General features: G+C 36.1%; 1 protein-coding gene across 3 annotated transcripts in view; it reads left to right on the top strand.

The window, feature by feature from the left end:
- Nucleotides 1–19,176, top strand: part of LOC306880003 (sentrin-specific protease 6-like) — a 35,374-nt gene that overhangs the window by 14,033 nt on the left and 2,165 nt on the right. For all 3 annotated transcript variants that reach the window (XM_079433263.1, XM_079433262.1, XM_079433264.1), the window contains 12 exons: nucleotides 6,607–6,848; nucleotides 7,147–7,284; nucleotides 8,006–8,039; nucleotides 8,171–8,359; nucleotides 11,987–12,168; nucleotides 12,260–12,483; nucleotides 13,340–13,456; nucleotides 13,608–13,730; nucleotides 13,845–13,937; nucleotides 15,538–15,755; nucleotides 15,837–15,910; nucleotides 18,408–18,496. In XM_079433263.1, coding sequence (XP_079289389.1) covers nucleotides 6,607–6,848; nucleotides 7,147–7,284; nucleotides 8,006–8,039; nucleotides 8,171–8,359; nucleotides 11,987–12,168; nucleotides 12,260–12,483; nucleotides 13,340–13,456; nucleotides 13,608–13,730; nucleotides 13,845–13,937; nucleotides 15,538–15,755; nucleotides 15,837–15,910; nucleotides 18,408–18,496 — 1,723 coding nt within the window. The remainder of the gene's footprint in view (nucleotides 1–6,606; nucleotides 6,849–7,146; nucleotides 7,285–8,005; nucleotides 8,040–8,170; nucleotides 8,360–11,986; nucleotides 12,169–12,259; nucleotides 12,484–13,339; nucleotides 13,457–13,607; nucleotides 13,731–13,844; nucleotides 13,938–15,537; nucleotides 15,756–15,836; nucleotides 15,911–18,407; nucleotides 18,497–19,176) is intronic.

Raw genomic sequence — 19,176 nt, 5'->3', positions numbered from 1 at the left:
TTAAGTTTATATATTTAATTTATATATTATAGTCCTGCAATTTTAATATTATGTAATATCTTTGAAACAATGTATAAAGCGCTATAGAGATAAAGGTGACGTCATTTGACTTAATCGGAAAAGTGCCATAGAGATTAAAGTACAATTTATGTCCTAATGATATTATTTTTAGATGCACAGTGATAGTTTGTAGTTTACATGGATATGTATATACGTACATATACAAGTGTAACATTTATAATTATTCCCCGCCTCCAGTTCAGTCACGCGTTTCAAGATGAAAGGTCACATGGAGCGCGTTGCGTTCTGGGAAACAGTATCCCACGAAAGTCTGAAAGTCTTAATTTGCCCTATCACAAATTAGGGCCCTAAAAAGTTCTTAAATTAATGGCATTCAGGACAAATGTTGCATGCATTGCAAATCGTCCTCAGTATTTTTGATTTGCTTTCCAAAAAAATACCCAAATGCCTTTAAGTAATGGTGCATTTACAAGATATTAAGTCAAGTCACCTTTATTTATATAGCGCTTTTAGCAATACAGATTGTGTCAAAGCACTTAACAGTATCAAATTGGAGGATAGAGTGTCAGTAATGTATAAAAATAAGATTAAACACTCAATTTTCAGTGAAGGCATTTCATTATTGAGTTCAGAGATGACATTGTCTAGATCAGTTTAGTTTAAATAGTATCTGCTAAATCAAATTGACGATAATCACTAGAAATTAAGTGTCCCCAACTGAGCAAGCCAGAGGCGACAGCGGCAAGGAAACAAAACTCCTTCTGTGACAGAATGGAGAAAAAAAAACCTTGGGAGAAACCAGACTCAGTCGGGGGGCCAGTTCTCCTCTGGCCAGGAGATAATAGTTTATTTGTTTACTTTATTGTTTTAATAAAAATTTTAAATGTATAAATGTATTTATTTTCTATTTTTTTTATTCTATTTTATATTGCAATTTCTAACAATAATAATATTATGTAGTTAGGTATTTTATTATATTTTTAGTTATTTTCTTTTATTTTTAGTTTTATTGCATTTAAGTTGAGGTCTTCACTGGGGATATGTCCCCGGGGCTCATCCAGGTGTCCCGGCCTCCGCCGACGATCAGGGAGACATCATCTCCCGGCACCGATCCACCATCTGATCCGGACACGGACTGAGAAACAAAATAAGAAAGAAACAGACAAATATTAGCGTAGATGCCATTCTTCATACGATGTAACGAGTACATCATGTGTTATGGGGAGTGTTTCCGGTTCCTTGTTGACCTAATTAATGCAGCCTAAAAATCATTTAATTGATTTGAATAATAGAAGCGTATTAGTGTGTTATGTGTAAGCCAGGTTAAAGAAATGTCTTTAATCTAGATATAAACTGACAGAGTGTGTCTGCCTCCCGAACAGTATTAGGTAGATTGTTCCAGAGTTTGGGTGTTAAATAGGAAAAGGATCTGCCGCCCGCAGTCGATTTTGATATTCTAGGTATTATCAAACGGCCAGAGTTTTGAGAATGCAGCGGACGTGGAGGACTATAATGTGATCAGATCTCGCTCAGGTACTGAGGAGCTAAGCCATTCAGGGCTTTATAAGTAGTTAACAAGATTTTAAAATCTATACGATGTTTGATAGGGAGCCAGTGCAGTGTTGACAGAACCGGGCTAATATGGTCATACTTCCTCTAGTAAGAACTCTAGCTGCTGCATTTTGGACCAGCTGTAGTTAGATCAAGCGTGCAGAACAACCACCCAATAAAGCATCACAATAGTCTAACCTTGAGGTCATAAACGCATGAATTGGCATTTCTGCATTTGACGTTGAGAGTATTATTAGCAATTTAGATATGTTTTTGAGATGGAAAAACGCAGTTTTACAGATGCTAGAAACATGGCTTTCAAATGAAAGATTGCTATCAAACAGCACACGTAGGTTCCTGACTGACACTTGTGTTTTTTCATAATTTAGCAGTAAGAAATTACTCGTCATCCAGTTTTTTAAATCGACTATGCATTCCGTTAGTTTCTCAATTTGGTGTGTTTCACCGGGCCGCGAAGAAATATAGAGCTGAGTATCATCAGCATAACAGTGAAAGCTAACACCATGTCTCCTGATAATATCTCCCAAGGGTAACATGTTAAGCGTGAACAGTAACGGCCCTAGTACTGAGCCTTGAGGTACTCTGTACTGCACTTGGGATCGATATGATACCTCTTCATTCACTGCTACGAATTGATGGCGGTCAGATAAGTACGATTTGAACCATGCTAAGGCACTTCCACTAATGCCAACAAAGTGTTCTAGTCTATTCAAAATAATGTTGTGGTCGATAGTGTTGAACGCAGTGCTAAGATCCAGTAGAACTAATAAAGAGATACAACCACGATCAGATGATAGAAGCAGGTCATTTGTAACTCTAATGAGACCAGTCTCAGTACTATGATACGGTCTAAATCCTGACTGGAATTCCTCACAGATACCATTTTTCTCTAAGAAGGAATATAATTGTGAGGATGCTACCTTTTCTAGTATCTTTGACAGAAAAGGGAGATTTGAGATTGGTCTGTAATTAACTAGATCTTTGGGGTCAAGTTGTGGTTTTTTTTTAATGAGAGGCTTAATTACAGCCAATTTGAAGATTTTGGGGACATATCCTAATGACAATGACAAATGAATAATAGCCAAAAGAGGATCTATAACTTCTGGAAGCAGCTATTTTAGTAGTTTAGATGGAATAGGGTCTAACATGCATGTTGTTGGTTTAGATCAGGGGTGCCCAACCATGTTCCTGGCGATCTACTGTCCTGCAAAGTTTAGCTCCAACTCTAATCAAACACGCCTGCCTTTAATTTTCATGCGATCCTGAAGACCTTAATTAGTTGCTTCAGGTGTGTTTGATTAGAGTTGGAGCTAAACTTTGCAGGACAGTCGATCGCCAGGAACAGGTTTGGGCACCCCTGGTTTAGATGATTTAAAACGTTTATACAATTCTTCCTCTCCTATAGTAGAGAATGAGTGGAATTGTTCCTCAGGGGATCTATAGTGTACTATCTGATGCGATATTCGGCTGCATGGTTACAATTTTATCTCTGATAATATTGATCTTGGAAGTAAAGTAGTTCATAAAGTCATTACGGCTGTGCTCTTGGGGAATGCCAACACCTGTTGATGCTTTATTTTTTGTTAATTTAGTGACTATTGAATAAATACCGGGGGTTATGATTGTTTTCTTCTAGAAGAGACGAAAAGTAATCAGATCTAGCAGTTTTTAATGCTTTTCTGTAGGATAGGGTACTTTCTCGTCAAGCTATACGAAATACCTCTAGTTTTGTTTTCCTCCAGCTGCACTCAATTTTCCGGGCTGCTCTCTTTCAGGTGCGAGTGTGCTCATTATACCACAGAGTCGGACTGTTTTCTTTGATCTTCCTTAAGCGTAAAGGAGCAACTGTATCTAAAGTGCTAGAAAAGAGAGAGTCCATGGTTTCTGTTACATCATCAAGTTGTTCTGCGCTGTTGGATATGCTGAGGAATTGAGATAAATCAGGAAGATTACTTACAAAGCAGTCTTTTGTGGTAGAAGTGATGGTTCGACCATACTTGTAACAAGGAGTAGAATTTACAGTTTTAGCTAAATGGAGTTTACACAAGACTAGATAATGATCTGAGATATCATCGCTTTGCTGCAGAATTTCAACACCACTAACATCAATTCCATGTGACAGTATTAAATCTAGAGTATGATTTCGACAATGTGTAGGTCCTGAAACGTGTTGTCTAACCCATCTTTTTCATTATCAACATTATATAAGCAGCACCATAACTTCAAACAAGTTATACTTAAAGCCTGCCCTCTGAGAAATACTGAGAATATTGCTATAAATTGTAGCAACACCTCTCCCTTTACCTTTTGGACGTGGCTCATTTTTATAGCAGTAATATTGGGGGTAGACTCATTTAAAGTAATGTATTCATCTGGTTTTAGCCATGTTTCTGTTAAACAGAGCAAATCTAGGTTATGATCATTGATCAAATCATTTACAAAAAGTGCTTTTGTAGAAAGGGACCTGATATTCAGTAAGCCAAGTTTTATCAATTGTTTCTCTGTATTGTAAGCATTTATTATTTGTTGAACATGAATTAGATTGTTACTCTTAATTTGGTTTGGATGTTTTCTGCATTTTCTAGTTTGGGGAACAGACACAGTCTCTATAGTGTGATATCTGGGTGAAGGAGTCTCTATGTGCTGAGAATTAACTGACATCTGTGACGTGAGGCAGCTAGCAGACGGTCGGTTTAGCCAGTCTGACTGCTTCCTGACCTGGGCCCCAGTTAGTCAAGTATAAACTCTAAGACTATGTGCCATATTTCTAGAGAGAAGAGCGGCACCACCCCAGGAGGGATGAACACCATCTCTTTTCAACAGGTCAGGTCTGCCCCAAAAACTTGTCCAATTGTCTATAAAGTCTATGTTATTCTGCGGGCACCACTTAGACATCCAGCCATTGAGTGACAGCAGTCTGCTATGTATCTCATCGCCCCGGTAAGCAGGGAGCGGACCAGAGCATATTACAGTGTCTGACATCATACTTGCAAGTTCACACACCTCTTTAGCATTATTTTTAGTGATCTCCGACTAAAATTTCAGCAAATGTAGCAGGTAATCCGGGCGTTCCATGCATACAGAAAATTCACATACTATTCACAGTATTCACACAGCATACTGCAGTAAAGTAAGAATTGTATGATAGTATGCCATTCAGAACACAGCTTCTGTACTGATTCCAGTGTACTTGAGTTATATTTAGCAGATTCTGGCAAATATAGTAGGTCATCCGGGTATTTCATGCATACAGAAAATAAGCATACATACTGCATGCTGCAGAAATAGTAAGAGTAGTATGGAATTTCGAATTCAACAACGTCAAGCTATGATATATAATATTTAATATGATGTTCATTGTTATAAATAATCATACTCTTAAAAGTTATAACCACAAACACGTAAGTACTATAATGTATTATAATTGTTATGATGATTATTCAGGAGATTTTATAACAAGGTTTTTTTATAATGTATTATAAATACAGGCTTCATAGAAAGTGTTACTAAGAGGTTAATTAAGAGACTTACGTTTTAGACACCATATTGTCTATTCCAAACACGGCCACAGCACTGTTTTGCGTCTCTGAGCAACATGACGGTGTTTCGTTCCTGAATGAATCGACCGTTTAAATGATTCAGATCAATCGCAATGACTCACTTAAGTGACTTGCTGCCACCACCTGGCAGTTTTTATTTCACATTTAAAATATTGGTTTCTTGTTTAAAGGGGGGTACAATACTGTTTCATGCATTCAGAGTTGTTTACACTGTTAAAGAGTTGAATTATCACGCTAAGCATGGCCAAAAAAAAAAAAAAAACGGAAGTATTTGGAAGTATTTCTGTGCCAAAAATCTTCCTTCCGGGTTCGTAAAAGTTTCGGAAAGTTATTTTTTTTTTTTTCAATAATGGCTCTTCCTGACGTAATGAAGGGTGGAACTCCTTATATGGGCATTTCTCCCGGAAGAGCGCGCACACATCAACTAGAGTGAGAGCGCTCCCATCAACGTGCTTCATTTGGCAGCACTGCACAGGACTCGCTTGGGTGTGTTTTTGTTATAAGGGAAAGATAACCTTGTTCAGCTTCCTAAAAGAACCCAGCTTTACGTGAACAGTGGATACAGTTTGTTTTCGGGGCAGCAACGGAGTTTCTCAAGTGTGTTTGTTGACGAACGTTTTATAAACAAGGCCTAAATTCTAATTTAGATTAAATTAGAATTTGTATTTCTATCTTTGTTGCAACAGTTTTGGAAGTGTCTAAAACGAGTCATTGGTATTTGGTGATGAGTTATTGGATTAGGACTTTGCTTTCTGCAGACCAGTCAAGTTCTTCCAAGTTCCAATGATTTTTTTGTTTGTTTTTTCTAGTTTTTTTTTTTTTTGTTCAGTGGTTTTAACTTTAAAACAGTAGGCAAGCAGTTGGTTTTGTTTTTGCAAATGTTTTTTTTTTTTTTTTTTTTTTTTTTTTTTTTCACGTATGTATAGGATAGACTGTTCACTATAGTTGTTTTCAAAGCCTTCAGTTTCATTCATTGTTTGGGGGACACTGGGCAGTATATATGATTTCATATATAATACAAATCTGGCTTTTTTTTTATCTGATTAAGGAAATAACAGATCAATCGATTAATTGTTAGTTGTGGCTCTAACATTGTCCCTCTACAACTCTCAAATATCATTTGTGCTGCCACATATGTAGGAGATTCAAATGCAATACTTCTTTGTGCCTTTAGCTAACATATGACCGTTATACTAACCATTTATGTTTTTATAACATCTTTCAACAAACCCAAGGATGAAAAGAAGAGCATACAACTCGCAACAAAGCAACATACAATAAATGCTACTAATAATATTAACCACCACAACATAAACATACTATATTATGAATATTCTTGTGCTGTTAAATTGTGACTATAGTGAGTTAAAAAGCATTTTTGATCAGGCTTAACCACAAATTGAGGGATATGAGATGAGACCAGTAATCCAGATTGTGTTTTGATGAAATGCAGTTGTGCTGTCCAGCGACGAAGATGAAGAAAGTGATTATTTCAGCAGCAGTGGGACCATTAGCCGCTTGGACAGCGTGTCGCCGCGGCCCGCGGACTCAGCCCACTCATCTCCTGCGCCCTCTGGTGGTCGGGTGGAAGCGGCCGTTAAAGCAGCTGGTGAAAACGAGGACCCTAGCAGTGACTTTTTCACACAGACAATCCAGAGAAACCTGGTGCCCAGAAGGAAAAGCATGAAAGATCCAGTAAGCAGTGTTACTTTTTTTTCTCTTAATGATGCATTTTGATCCAGTAAAATCAGGGCTCAGTATTTTAGATTTTCATTTGCTTTGCCACTGACCAATTTATGTTTTTTTTTTTTTTGTTTGTTTTTTTCAAACGTGACTAATCAGCAGAATTTGCATTAATTTACACTATTTTTTACTTTTTTCTGAAAAACTGAAAATCATTTTGAAAGTATGGATGTGTTCACTAGGTAATTTCTCGTATTTAGAGTGTATACGTATATATTATACTTATATGTTATTTATTATTCTCATGTAGTTTGGGAACACTGTGTGTGAAGATCCATCTCCTAAGAAGAGGAAAATGAGTCTTATGCAGAAGCTGAGCAGTATTATTCTGGAGTGCAGGAGCGTAAGGATCGGCACTCTGCGCAGGATGGTCACCAAACCTGTTGTGGTGAGCTCAACCTAAAACCTGATTCATATCACCTGCGGGGTCTGGAATTGACTTTTTTTTACCTTTTTTTTTTTTATACTTTTTATAAATATATATATATATATATATATATATATATATATACACACACAAACACGCACTAAATGATCATCTTGCCATTTAGTGCTGTTAGTTCTTGAACATCTAAATTATTCTTCAAGTTATGCCGCTGATGCGTCTGTCAAAAAGACTCAGATGAGTTATTTTTTGGATGCTGTCTTACATGTTCATAAGTGAGATTGCTTGATATAGTTCACTGGAGGTATGCTATAATTATTCACCTAAATTAGAGTTCAACCAATAGTGGATTTTACAGATATCGGTAACTAATGTCTAATATACCGATAAATCAGATGATTTGTTTTAAAAGTTATTAAAATCAATAATATGAAAGAAATCAATGTAAAATACTGCAGAACCTTATTAGAATATTAAAAATAATGATGTGACTAGGTATGGACTGGAAGTAAAAAATAAAATAAGTACAACATTTTAAATGTATACATAAATACAGCATTGCAAGCTATTGCTCTTAAGATTTTTTTTTCTGATAACCAATAGTTTCTTTCTGTTTAAGATTAAACTGTAAAACCAGTATGTCAGTTAACCTCTAACATAAATGTATGTTAAATCTAGTGTGTTTTCTTTGAGTATTTTTCATTGTGGGTTTTTTTTTTTCTAGTTTACAGTGGAAAACATACAGCTGGAGACAGAAAGTAAGATGCTTCTTTAAAGAAATGAATGTAGAAAGCAATGTTGCATGTGATTTCATTGTCACCATTAGGAATTTTGTGTAGAATAAGACTTATTGAGTTGTCGTTTGTTTGCTGTGGTGTTGTGATTGAAGGTCCTGATATGAATGTGTTGGAGAGCGTTTTCTTGCAGTCATCAGAGCTGACCAGATGTGAGTGGTGTACCGTCAGGAAGCTGCCAGTCCTGTTTCTGCAGACCACCGATGTGGAGTGCCAGCGATTACAGACTCAGCTGCAGATGTCTCGGGACGAGGGAGGAGTATGGTACGACTGCAGCGGCAACAGTAAGTATACGTAACGTTCTGATAATGTATAATTCCGTATAATGTCTCCTTAAGCAAAGTATGCCATTTCTGCACTACTAGTGTCACCTAGCAGAATTACAAAAATAAAGCATATTTTCAAACAACCTTTGAAAACGCCCCTTAAATTCATCGTGCCCTTACGATTATTCTCATTCATATATCATTTGACATACAAAAAATCTTACAGGCTTCATCTTTAAAGGTCAGTGGAAAAACGACTCAAAGTTCTGAGAAAAGCTCAAGCATCACTGAAAATTATCATTCTTGGAAAATAATACTTGCTTTAAGTTTGAGCTAATGATTTCTGCAATGCGGAAAACAGGGACGGAATCACAGAATCCAGTCATAAAAACTGAATTTATAACTCGGAATGTCACAGAATTTGTCAAACTTTGAATGAATTAATAAAAGTAGGTCATTACACTTAAATCAAATCGTGATATGGACTAGTATCTGTAAATATTAAGCAGCAAAAGACTATTTAAATATGAACCTTGCATGTTCTGTGTGTCTCTGTGTGAATGAATGGCGCAGACACGCGCTTCAGTATGCGTGTAGAAACCGAAACCGTGTGACGCTTGCAGTGATTTCAGTGTCTGCCATCTAAATGAGGACATAAATATATGAAGAACATTTCCAGAGCTGCTCTGAGAGTCACTTCATGACAGTCTTGCCGTTTCCTTTTAGGTAAAACTAGCGTCATATGTCTTATACAGTCTATGATACACACAGAAATTTAAAGATTCACAGCAACCCGTCAAAATAAATGTTCGGCTTAACTTGAAGACAGTGTGCCAGAAATATATTAGCATTGTTCAGTAAAATATATATAACCTACATACTAGTACTACAGTTAAAACACATGTATTAATTTTAATTTTTTATAGTAAATCTCCTTTGTCAAAAAAGTAGTTTGTTTAATTTTCAATAATTAAAAGATAATTGAAATTAATGTTTTATACTTTCATTTGATAACCAAAATAGAAATACACAACGGAATATTTGAGGGGGAAAAAAAACATTTCAAAAAGCTATTTTAAGAATAACTTTGTTGTTTTATGCATTCAAATAACTGCACATGCTAAAACAGAATTTGGTAGCAATAAAACATACGGTGGGTAAAAATAAAACATTGCATGGACCCCTAAACATGTAATGTTTGTTAAACTTTTAATAAATTGATGTGAAATTGTATGTTTCGTGATTTTAATTAATTAGATATTCTTTTTGATTGATAATATTTAATTTAGCTATTAAAAAGAAGTCCAGCAAAATTTAAAAAACAAAATCCAGAAAAATAAAAAATGGACTATAGAAAAAAATAAAACAGATTTTGGGACAAAAATAAAACTGATTTCATAGGGCCCTAGAAAAGCTCAAGCATCATTTCTTTGAAAGTGATACTTAAGTATCACAATGTGGAAAATGTGGACGGAATCACGGAATCCAGTCATAAAAATGGAATTTAGTGTGTATTTGCAGAATTTTGGATGAATAAATCAAAAGTTGGCCATTACTATTAAATCAGAACATGATATGGATTAGTGTGGTGAATATTAAGCCACAAAAACACTGTTTAAATATGACATATCCTGTGCGTCTATGAACGTATGGCGCAGATGCGCAGTGTCGTTTACTGCAGACAAACTGAAGTATTTTCAGCCTCTGCCGCCTCGATATATAAGTACATAAACACAGTCTCTAGAGCTTCTCTAAGAGTCACTTCATGAGGGTTTTACCGTTTCTTTTGAAAAAAATGATCGTCGTCATATATACAAACAGAAAGAAACTTAAAGAGGTCATCGGATGCCCATTTTCCACAAGTTGATATGATTCTTTAGGGTCTTAATGAAAAGTCTATAACATACTTTGGTTAAAATTTCTCAATGGTAGTGTAAAACAACACCCTTTTTATCCTGTCAAAAACAGCTCTTTTCACTGCAAGCTGTTTCAGTGAATGAATGAATGAATGATGCATTTATATAGCGCTTTGTGTATTGCCATACACCCAAAGCGCTTTACAATCATGTGGGGGGTCTCTCCTCAACCACCACCAGTGTGCAGCATCCACTTGGATGATGCGACGGCAGCCACAGGACAACGGCGCCAGTGCGCTCACCACACACCAGCTACAGGTGGAGAGGAGAGTGTGATAGAGACAATCAAGTGGATGGGGATTACTAGGAGGCCATGATTGATAAGGGCCAGTGGAGGGAATTTGGCCAGGACACCGGGGTTACACCCCTACTCTTTACGAGAAGTGCCATGGGATTTTTAGTGACCACAGAGAGTCAGGACCTCGGTTTAACGTCTCATCCGAAAGACGGTGCTTTTGACAGTATAGTGTCCCCGTCACTATACTGGGGTGTTAGGACCCACACAGGCCACAGGGTGATCACCCCCTGCTGGCCTCACTAACACCTCTTCCAACAGCAACCTAGTTTTCCCAAGAGGTCTCCCATCCAGGTACTGACCAGGCTCAACCCTGCTTAGCTTCAGTGGGCAACCTGTCTTGGGCTGCAGGGTGATATGGCTGTGGGACAGTGCATGTCCCTTTAAATGCTAATGAGCTCTGCTCACCTCGCTCCTGTTTTCGGTGAAGTGATGAGCCGTTCTCTGAGCGAATGTAAACTTTCTGCATTCATTGTGAAACTTGCTAACTTGCACATTATTAGGAAAGGCGATTTGCAAAGATTCATAAAAAAACTTAAACTCAGCTGAAGCTGGATCAGGTATGATTCGCGTGAACATAGACGCATTTAAGTAGATCTGCAGTGCATTCCCTTCAAAAACAAAGGTAATCTTCAGCGGCTCAGATGTCAGGATTAATAAATGACGACTGCTATGTTCATTATTACATCCAACAACAGAACACCTCAATCGCTTAGGCATTCTTGTCTATACCTGCTCTGCTGGTGAAACAATGGCATACTCCGGGTGGGTCTAAGGTAAAACGCCACTGTCAATCAGCAATCGTGGGAGGGGCCTGGGTCCTTGTGACATCAAACAGCCAAGAATCTGAGAACGGCTTGATTTGAAAAAGGGGATATTATTTATCTGTAATAATGATAGAACAACTGCTATTAAGAAAATTGTTATTAAAAAATAATTTAAGAAATATTTATCTAAAAATTTAAATACACAGTATTTCTGAAAAAAATATATATATTCTTTATTAAATCAATTAAACAAAGATTTTTTTATTATTATTATTATTATTGCAATTTAATTAGACCATTAAAATAGAATCCATAATATTAAAGGAAAACATTTAAAATAAAAATAAAATAAAACATTTCATAGGACCTTATTTTAATTTTTGTTAAACATTTAATAGTTTAATTTAACCATTAAAACAGAGTGTAGAAAAATGGAAAAAAACAGAATGGAAACAAAGTGTAATTTGTAAAATTTGGAGGAAAATAAAATGAATTTCATAGGGATTTCATAATGCAGCGAAACTCCGATTTTTAGATCTGACTTATTGCCATATGACATTGTCCAAAACTCTTTCTTTTGGTAGTTATTTTGTTTCAGGTGCACTTTATGCTCTTGATTTCTTTTGGTTCTGTCTGACATCTTACTCCTTTCCTTTTTTGTCTCCAGCTGATGAGAAGTATATTGTATTGATTTTCGAGAGCGGCCCTTCATTGCAAGAGCAGGTGATTCTGGAGGATATCCTTGCTGAAATCGGCATAAACAACAATTTGTCAGATTTCCCCAAGAAGATCAATTTTGACGAGGCCAACGTTCGACTGGTTGAGTACAATAAAGCCTCGAAAGACAAGGTGATTTATGTTGCACTCAATCGTGATAATTGTGACTTGATGTGTTTTATTCTCATGTATTAAAGGTGCCAATGTTTGTCCTTCACCTCAGGTTAAAGAAGTGAGAGCTGTAGTATCAGCAACACCTTCATCTTCAACCCTATCAGCCTCAGCATCCTTTTCGGTAGTGACGGTTACCGTGGCAACAATAAATACAGCCCCAGCTGCCTCCATCACTTGTGCAGCGACGAGCGTGTCTGCTCAGCTCCAGGAGTACTGTGAAGAGGACGACGAGATGGCAGAGCTCCAGCCAACCTTCACTGGTCCTATTATAAAGTAAGACTAACCAAACACATCAGATGGCACATGGCACATTTGTTTGTAATTTTCTCTGATTTGGCACAGTGATTATTTCTTATTTTCCTTTGTTGTTTGGTACAATTTTTTGTTCTGCTAGCTTAATCAGGCCAGTTCATATTTTTACTTCCTACTTACTATCTTCTCTGGCTCCAACATTTAATTTCAGCTTGCCAAGAAAAAAAAAAAAAACTTGTTTAATCCTCATGTATAAATTGCTTTGGATAAAAGTGTCTTCTAAATAACTAAATGTAAATGTAATCAAAATGTCATTACAAAATGACAGACTTCTCTCTGCATGACTTCTCCAATCAACAACCTATATCTTTTTTTTTCCATTGAAGAGAATCGCGATGCATCGGAGAATCGATTATTTCCAACATCCCTAATATACAGTATATAGTGCATGATCACAAAAGTTTATCATTTGCATGTTTTTAAGTCTTGCCTATTTAAAAGTTCAAGACATTAAACCATTCAAATCTGACGAGAAGTGAACGAGAACTCCATTCGCTGAACTTTATATTAATTAGGCTAGTAGTTCATTGGTATTGAAATTGAATTTTTAAATGTCATTAGTATATAAAATGTTGGTGTAGTAGCAGCCTTATTCATTACAATACAAGGTTGCATGGGGGAAAAAACTATAAAAATTCTTCTTTTTTTTTTTTTTCTTTTTTTTTTTTATTGTGGGCCAATTTTGGGAGGCCAGTGAAAATTTTAGCCGATGATCAGAGATGGCCAGTAGAGAAAAGAAAATCAGGAAAGAAAATATTCCATGTATAAAAGGCCAAAGATATGTTGAAGTTGGTGTTGTTTTTGTTTGTTTCTGCAGGTTGTTGGTTTACCCCCCGCCGCCTGCTAAAGGAGGAATCTCTGTAACCAATGAGGACCTCCACTGTCTGAACGACGGAGAGTTTCTCAACGACGTCATCATCGACTTCTATTTAAAGTCATTATCTTTATTTGTCAATATTAACTGTTGTGACCAAATAGTGTTTTTATAAAAAGTGAAAAAATTTGTACATCTCATTAATTTTAATTTTTTTGTAAGTGTGCATAAATTAGAAACGATCTGATAATCGTGTACTGTGTGCTACTAGATATCTGTTTTTGGAGAAGTTGAAGGAGGAAGATGCTGTCCGCAGTCACATGTTTAGCTCGTTCTTCTATAAGAGACTCAATCAGAGAGAGCGGAGAAACACGGTCGACGCGTCCAACTTACCGTGAGCTCACGTCATCATCTCAAATATTCACATTTCCCCTGAGCTCAGTTACTCAGTTACTGTGCTGTTTAGTTCTGAGATTAATTTCAGATGTGACTTTTTGATGTGTTGTAGCATACAGAAGAGGAAACACAACAGAGTGAAGACATGGACACGTCACGTGGATCTCTTCCAGAAAGACTTCATCTTTGTGCCCATCAATGAGTCGTAAGACACCGTCTATTTATCGCTATTGATCTATCAATTACATGAGGAATTAGGGGTGGGCGATATGGAGGTTGACACGATTAACCGGTAGAAATTTGTATTATTGCAGTTAAGCATTCATGTCAAGTGGCGGTGCGCTGTGGTCACAAAAATGTATTGTTTGCACACATTTGACCACAAAACCAGTCTTAAGTCGCTGGGGTATATTTGTAGCAATAGCCAAAAATATATTGTATGGTTCAAAATGATAGATTTTTCTTTTATGCCAAAAATCATTAGGATATTAAGTAAAGATCATGTTCCATGAAAATATTTTGGAAATTTCTTACCGTAAATATATCAAAACGTCATTTTTGATTAGTAATATGCATTGCTAAGAGCTTCATGTGGACAGCTTTAAAGGCGATTTTCTCAATATTTAGATTTTTTTGGCACCCTCAGATTCGAGATTTTTAAATAGTTGTATCTCGGCCAAATATGTATAAGTCTCAATTTTGAAAATTTAAGACTGGATTTGTGGTCCAGGGTCATATTTTTAAGCATTGCTGTTTAAAAACAATTTTAAGCCATTTAAATCCACAAATCCAACATTGCTATACACTCTCGCTGTTCATAGAGCACATGAGTATTTGTGTTGCTTTATTGGCCTTGAATGGTTAAATGCACATACTTATATGTATGGAAATGCCCTTCTTTGCAAGTATCCTCATAAAATCATTTAGGTCTGAATTGAAAGTAAACAGCTGAGAAAGAAAAAACGTGTGACAGTGTATTGGATCCGCATGTTCAGTCTTAAAGGGGAAGCTGAATATTATTCCTCCTGTCTGTCATTCATGTTAATCTTTCACTGCTCTTGACTAAATCACTTTTGTAACTTTAATAAGAAATTTAATTTGCACAGTGAAAAGTGTTTTTGATTAATTTGTACAAAGCATGTAGAATTTATTTATTGTAGTTTTTTGTCCTGTTGCTTGTAATTACTTGCCTTCAGTGAGCTCGTTTTTCTCTTATTTTTTCTTTTTTTTTTTTTTTTTTTTATTAGTTTTTTGTGATATTGACACTGGTGACAAGAATTCTATGAAAATTCTATTATATCAAAAACTTTAGCATAAAAGCCTTATTAAAAGCAAAAAAAAAACGATATTGTGAGATACAGTATATCATTATTGTGATTATAAGATTTTGGTCATATCGCCCACCCCGAGGAAGAATGCATGTGAATGTCTTTCATTGTCATTTAAATGAAAGTTTGACAGTGCAAAGTCTTCCTTCGGTTGTCTCCTGTGGTTTAGGGAAGGGCATTGCCTGTAGTATCAGCTTGTGTTATTTAAAACCTTGTGGTTTCTTAACTTGAATGTTATACTTCAAGCTTAAATTGCTCAGATGATAGGAAAATCACTTCTGAATGGGTCGGGGGAAATGGAAAATTTAATTGCTTTTTATTAATCTTTTTACTGGTTATTTCACACTAAATGAACATGTTAAACTGTCCTTCAAATGCATTGTGATTTATTTTAAATCAGCTGCCTAAGTGTGTATTGTCATGTTTTTTTTAAATGAGACTTCTAATCTCCTGATCTGTCTTTCTGTGTCCATCTAGTGCACACTGGTATCTCGCCATAATCTGTTTTCCGGGTCTGGAGAAGGCTCATGTTGAGCCAAACCCGCTGTACCAGCCTCAAACTCAAGCCCATAGCACTGCTGTCTCCTCCAGCCCGCCCACTGATGGAGGTTCGGATGAGCTGGACAATGTCAGGCAGCACACGGCCATCCCGCACAGATCTGCGGCTGATGTGAACAGACAGCAGCAGTACACAGGTGAGCATGTGAGCCACGTGTGTGAATGAATGCAGATTGCCACTGGGTCACTGCTTGATTTCCGTTTGGTTTTTATTTCAGATGGTTTACACCGAATAATCGAGTGTTATGGGACAGATGACTCCCATCACTCAGATGACCAAAGCTCATGTCAGGTGAGTCGCCTCAGTTTGGCTAGTCTGTGGTATCAGCGTTTACTTTTGTAATGTAGCCATCAAAGTGAGCATATATTGTAGGGATGTAAAGATTTATTTGAAGGATGCACGATATTGGATTTTGCCGATATCCGATGTCACATCGATATTTTTCAACTCATTTTGGCCGATACCGATATATATTTCCTTTTGTTTGAAACAACACCAAGTCTCTCCTGTGCAGAAATGATAAGCTAATATTGGTTAGTTTTTAACAAGAACTTATTTATTAGAATTAACATTACATTGAAGCTTTGAAAATAACTATAAATAAACTATATCAATCGCATTTTTCCCCCCAGAAAGATGCAGTGTTAACCCTAACATTTTATTTTAAGATTTAACATTTGTAGATGGTCTAAAACGGAATAGATTAAATGGAGCGATCCAAAACAGTCAATCTAATCATCATTCAGACTTTGCTTCAAGAATGAGACGCACTGCTGACGTGATCTAGTCACTAGCACACCCTGAGCACATGTGAGTTAACCCAATTCCTCTTATCGGCAAGACATATCGGCGGCATTTTTCATATCAGGCCAATGCCGATATTTACATTTAAAGCCATTATCGGCCGATTCCGATATCAGTCCGATAACATCGTGCAGCCCTAATTTATTTATTTTTATCTGTGCAATGCTACAAAAGATTTCTACAAAAGATTTCAGCACAACTGTTTTCAACATTGATAATAATAAAGCAATTCTTAAGCAGCAAATCAGCATATTAGAGTGATTTTCTAAAGGATCACGCGACACTGAAGACTGGAGTAATGATTTTGAAAATTCAGCATTGGTGAGGCTTTTAGCAACATTACAAAAAAACTCATTGACCCCAAACCTTTGAATGGTACTCAGGGCTCGACATTAACGCTTGTCCGGGTCAAGTGAATGTTTTGGTCGGGCAAGTGAAAGAGAAATTTACTTACCCAATCGGACAAGTAACTTGAAAAAGTCAATACCAAAAACAATAATAACTGCCGTTATTTATGATATAGCCTTTGTTATAGGGGTGTGCGATATATATATCGTTTGCGATAATTTCGTAATTGTTGTTTTATCGAGTGTGCTGCAAGAATCAAATAAAACACAGCTACATTACGTGAAGTCGTCTAGGTTAGACTAGCTCACGTGCGAGTGCGTTCTTTCACTGCACGATTCAGTTTTATACAATGCATGAAGAATGATCAGAAAATTCAAGATATGGGAGAAGAAAATGTATATATTTCACACGAAGATCGAGCACCGTTTTTTTTTTTTTTTGGCTCCAAAAACCATCCTGATTACAAATGTGATTTTATAACAGTTCAATAAACAAGAAGTTAATATTAAGAGACTTACGTTTTAGACACCATATTTCCTGTTTTTGCTGTTTCACCAACAAAAATAATTCATGACAGTGTTTCGTTCCTGAATGAATCAACCATTTGAATGATTTGGTTCAGTCGCAGTGAATCACTTATTAACAGTGACTTGATGCTTTTAATTTCACATTTACAGTATTTAAAAAAAAGTAATTTCAAATATCAGTATTCAACGTTTTATGAATCGAAACATTATTTATTCATGTGTAACTGCAGATTAAAGCATTCCATGTCCCTCAGAGCTGCATTAACAGTGGGTGAATATATCTGTTCCACTTCAGATGCAGTTTCTGTGTTTCCTCTACATTGCTAAGATGACTTTTGTTGATACTGATTTCATTTGTTGGTAACAGCCCAAATGTCGTCTTATACTAATTGTCTGATTAAATTGAACTCTAATTAAAAAAAAAAAAATTTAAGTTTGAAAATTCATATATAAAGAAGTAAATATTAGCATTTTATTTTTAAGTTTAATATTGTATTTGTAATTAATACTCCCTTTTTATCTTAAAATACAACAGTATTATCACACTTTATTATTATTTTTTTCATTATTTTATTTCAAACGAAAAATCGAACTAAATAAACTAAATGTGTTTTGTATAACTACAATAAATAATTATATTTATAACTCAATTTAAAAAAAAAATACAATTATCTCCGGGCAAGTAACTTTTGCTTGATGTCAAGCCCTGGTACTGTAAGGTATCATGCAAACTGCTTGTGACAAGGCAACAATGGAACTATTTTAGGTAACAGAAATGGGAATAAAATAGTTTAATTTCCAACATTTGTTCAAGAGTTCCTTCATATTTACATATAAGGTTGTGAGGTCATTGAAAGCGAACTAAAAGTAGTCGGATTACGTTCGTTTGGTGATATTTGATTACTGATTTCAGATAACCTTTACTGGAATACACCGTTTGGGTTATTAAAAACAGGCTTACTTTCATAATGGAAAATACTATTTTCAATTATCAACAACAGTTTATTATTATGGTGTATTTTATGTATTAGATTTGGACAAGAAATGTAATGTTTGGATGATTTTTGGGAGTTTTGTCTGTCTCTCTCACATGTTATCTGTGTTTTCAGGACGAGTGTAGTGAAGATGACAGTTTGGTCGATGAGAGTGGGAGCTTTGACAAAGCAGAGTTGACGTCCAAACCCACCATCTGCAAACAGTGAGCAAATATTCCTCAAACAACTTTGCATAGCTAATACATTATATTAAATATTTAGATTCAGTTGCATCAAATCAGATAAATGTGTTAAAAATAAATTCTTTAACTTTTTAGTTGCATGTTAGCTTTGATGACCCAATATTAACCCTGTTTGTTTACCGTTTGAAAGCTACAGAAGAGTTTCAACTAGAGATGCACCGATACGAAATTTCTTAGCCAGTACAGGCGGTTATTCAGAATGATATCTGCTGATACCGATGCCAGTAACTTAGTTTTATTAAAGTCATTAATTACTCAGCCTCATGTCGCTCCAAACCCATAAGACCTTCGTTCTTCTTCGGAACACAAATTAAGATATTTTTGATGAAATCAGAGAGCTCTCTGACCCTCCATAGACAGCAAGGGTCCTACCATGATCAAGGCACAGAAACGTGATCCAAGGGGTTCAACCGTCATTTTTTGAAGCTACGAGAATACTTTTTGTGCACAAAGAAAACAACAACAAAGACTTCATTCAACAATTTGTGTCTGCGTCACCCATGTGGCACCATTTTGGAGAATATCACGACGCATGCGCATGCTTTGATCTGAATGTAAACGTATGCTGTTCTGTGTCAGCAACATCAACCGCATATGTTGTTTACGTTATCTGAGCATTAAAACAGTTCGAATTTTGTGAA

The sequence above is a fragment of the Barbus barbus genome (assembly GCF_936440315.1).
Source record: "Barbus barbus genome assembly, chromosome: 14".
Classification (NCBI taxonomy): Eukaryota; Metazoa; Chordata; class Actinopteri; order Cypriniformes; family Cyprinidae; genus Barbus; species Barbus barbus.
The sequence above is the reverse complement of the archived record's forward strand: the minus strand, read 5'-3'. Positions and strand labels throughout refer to the sequence as shown.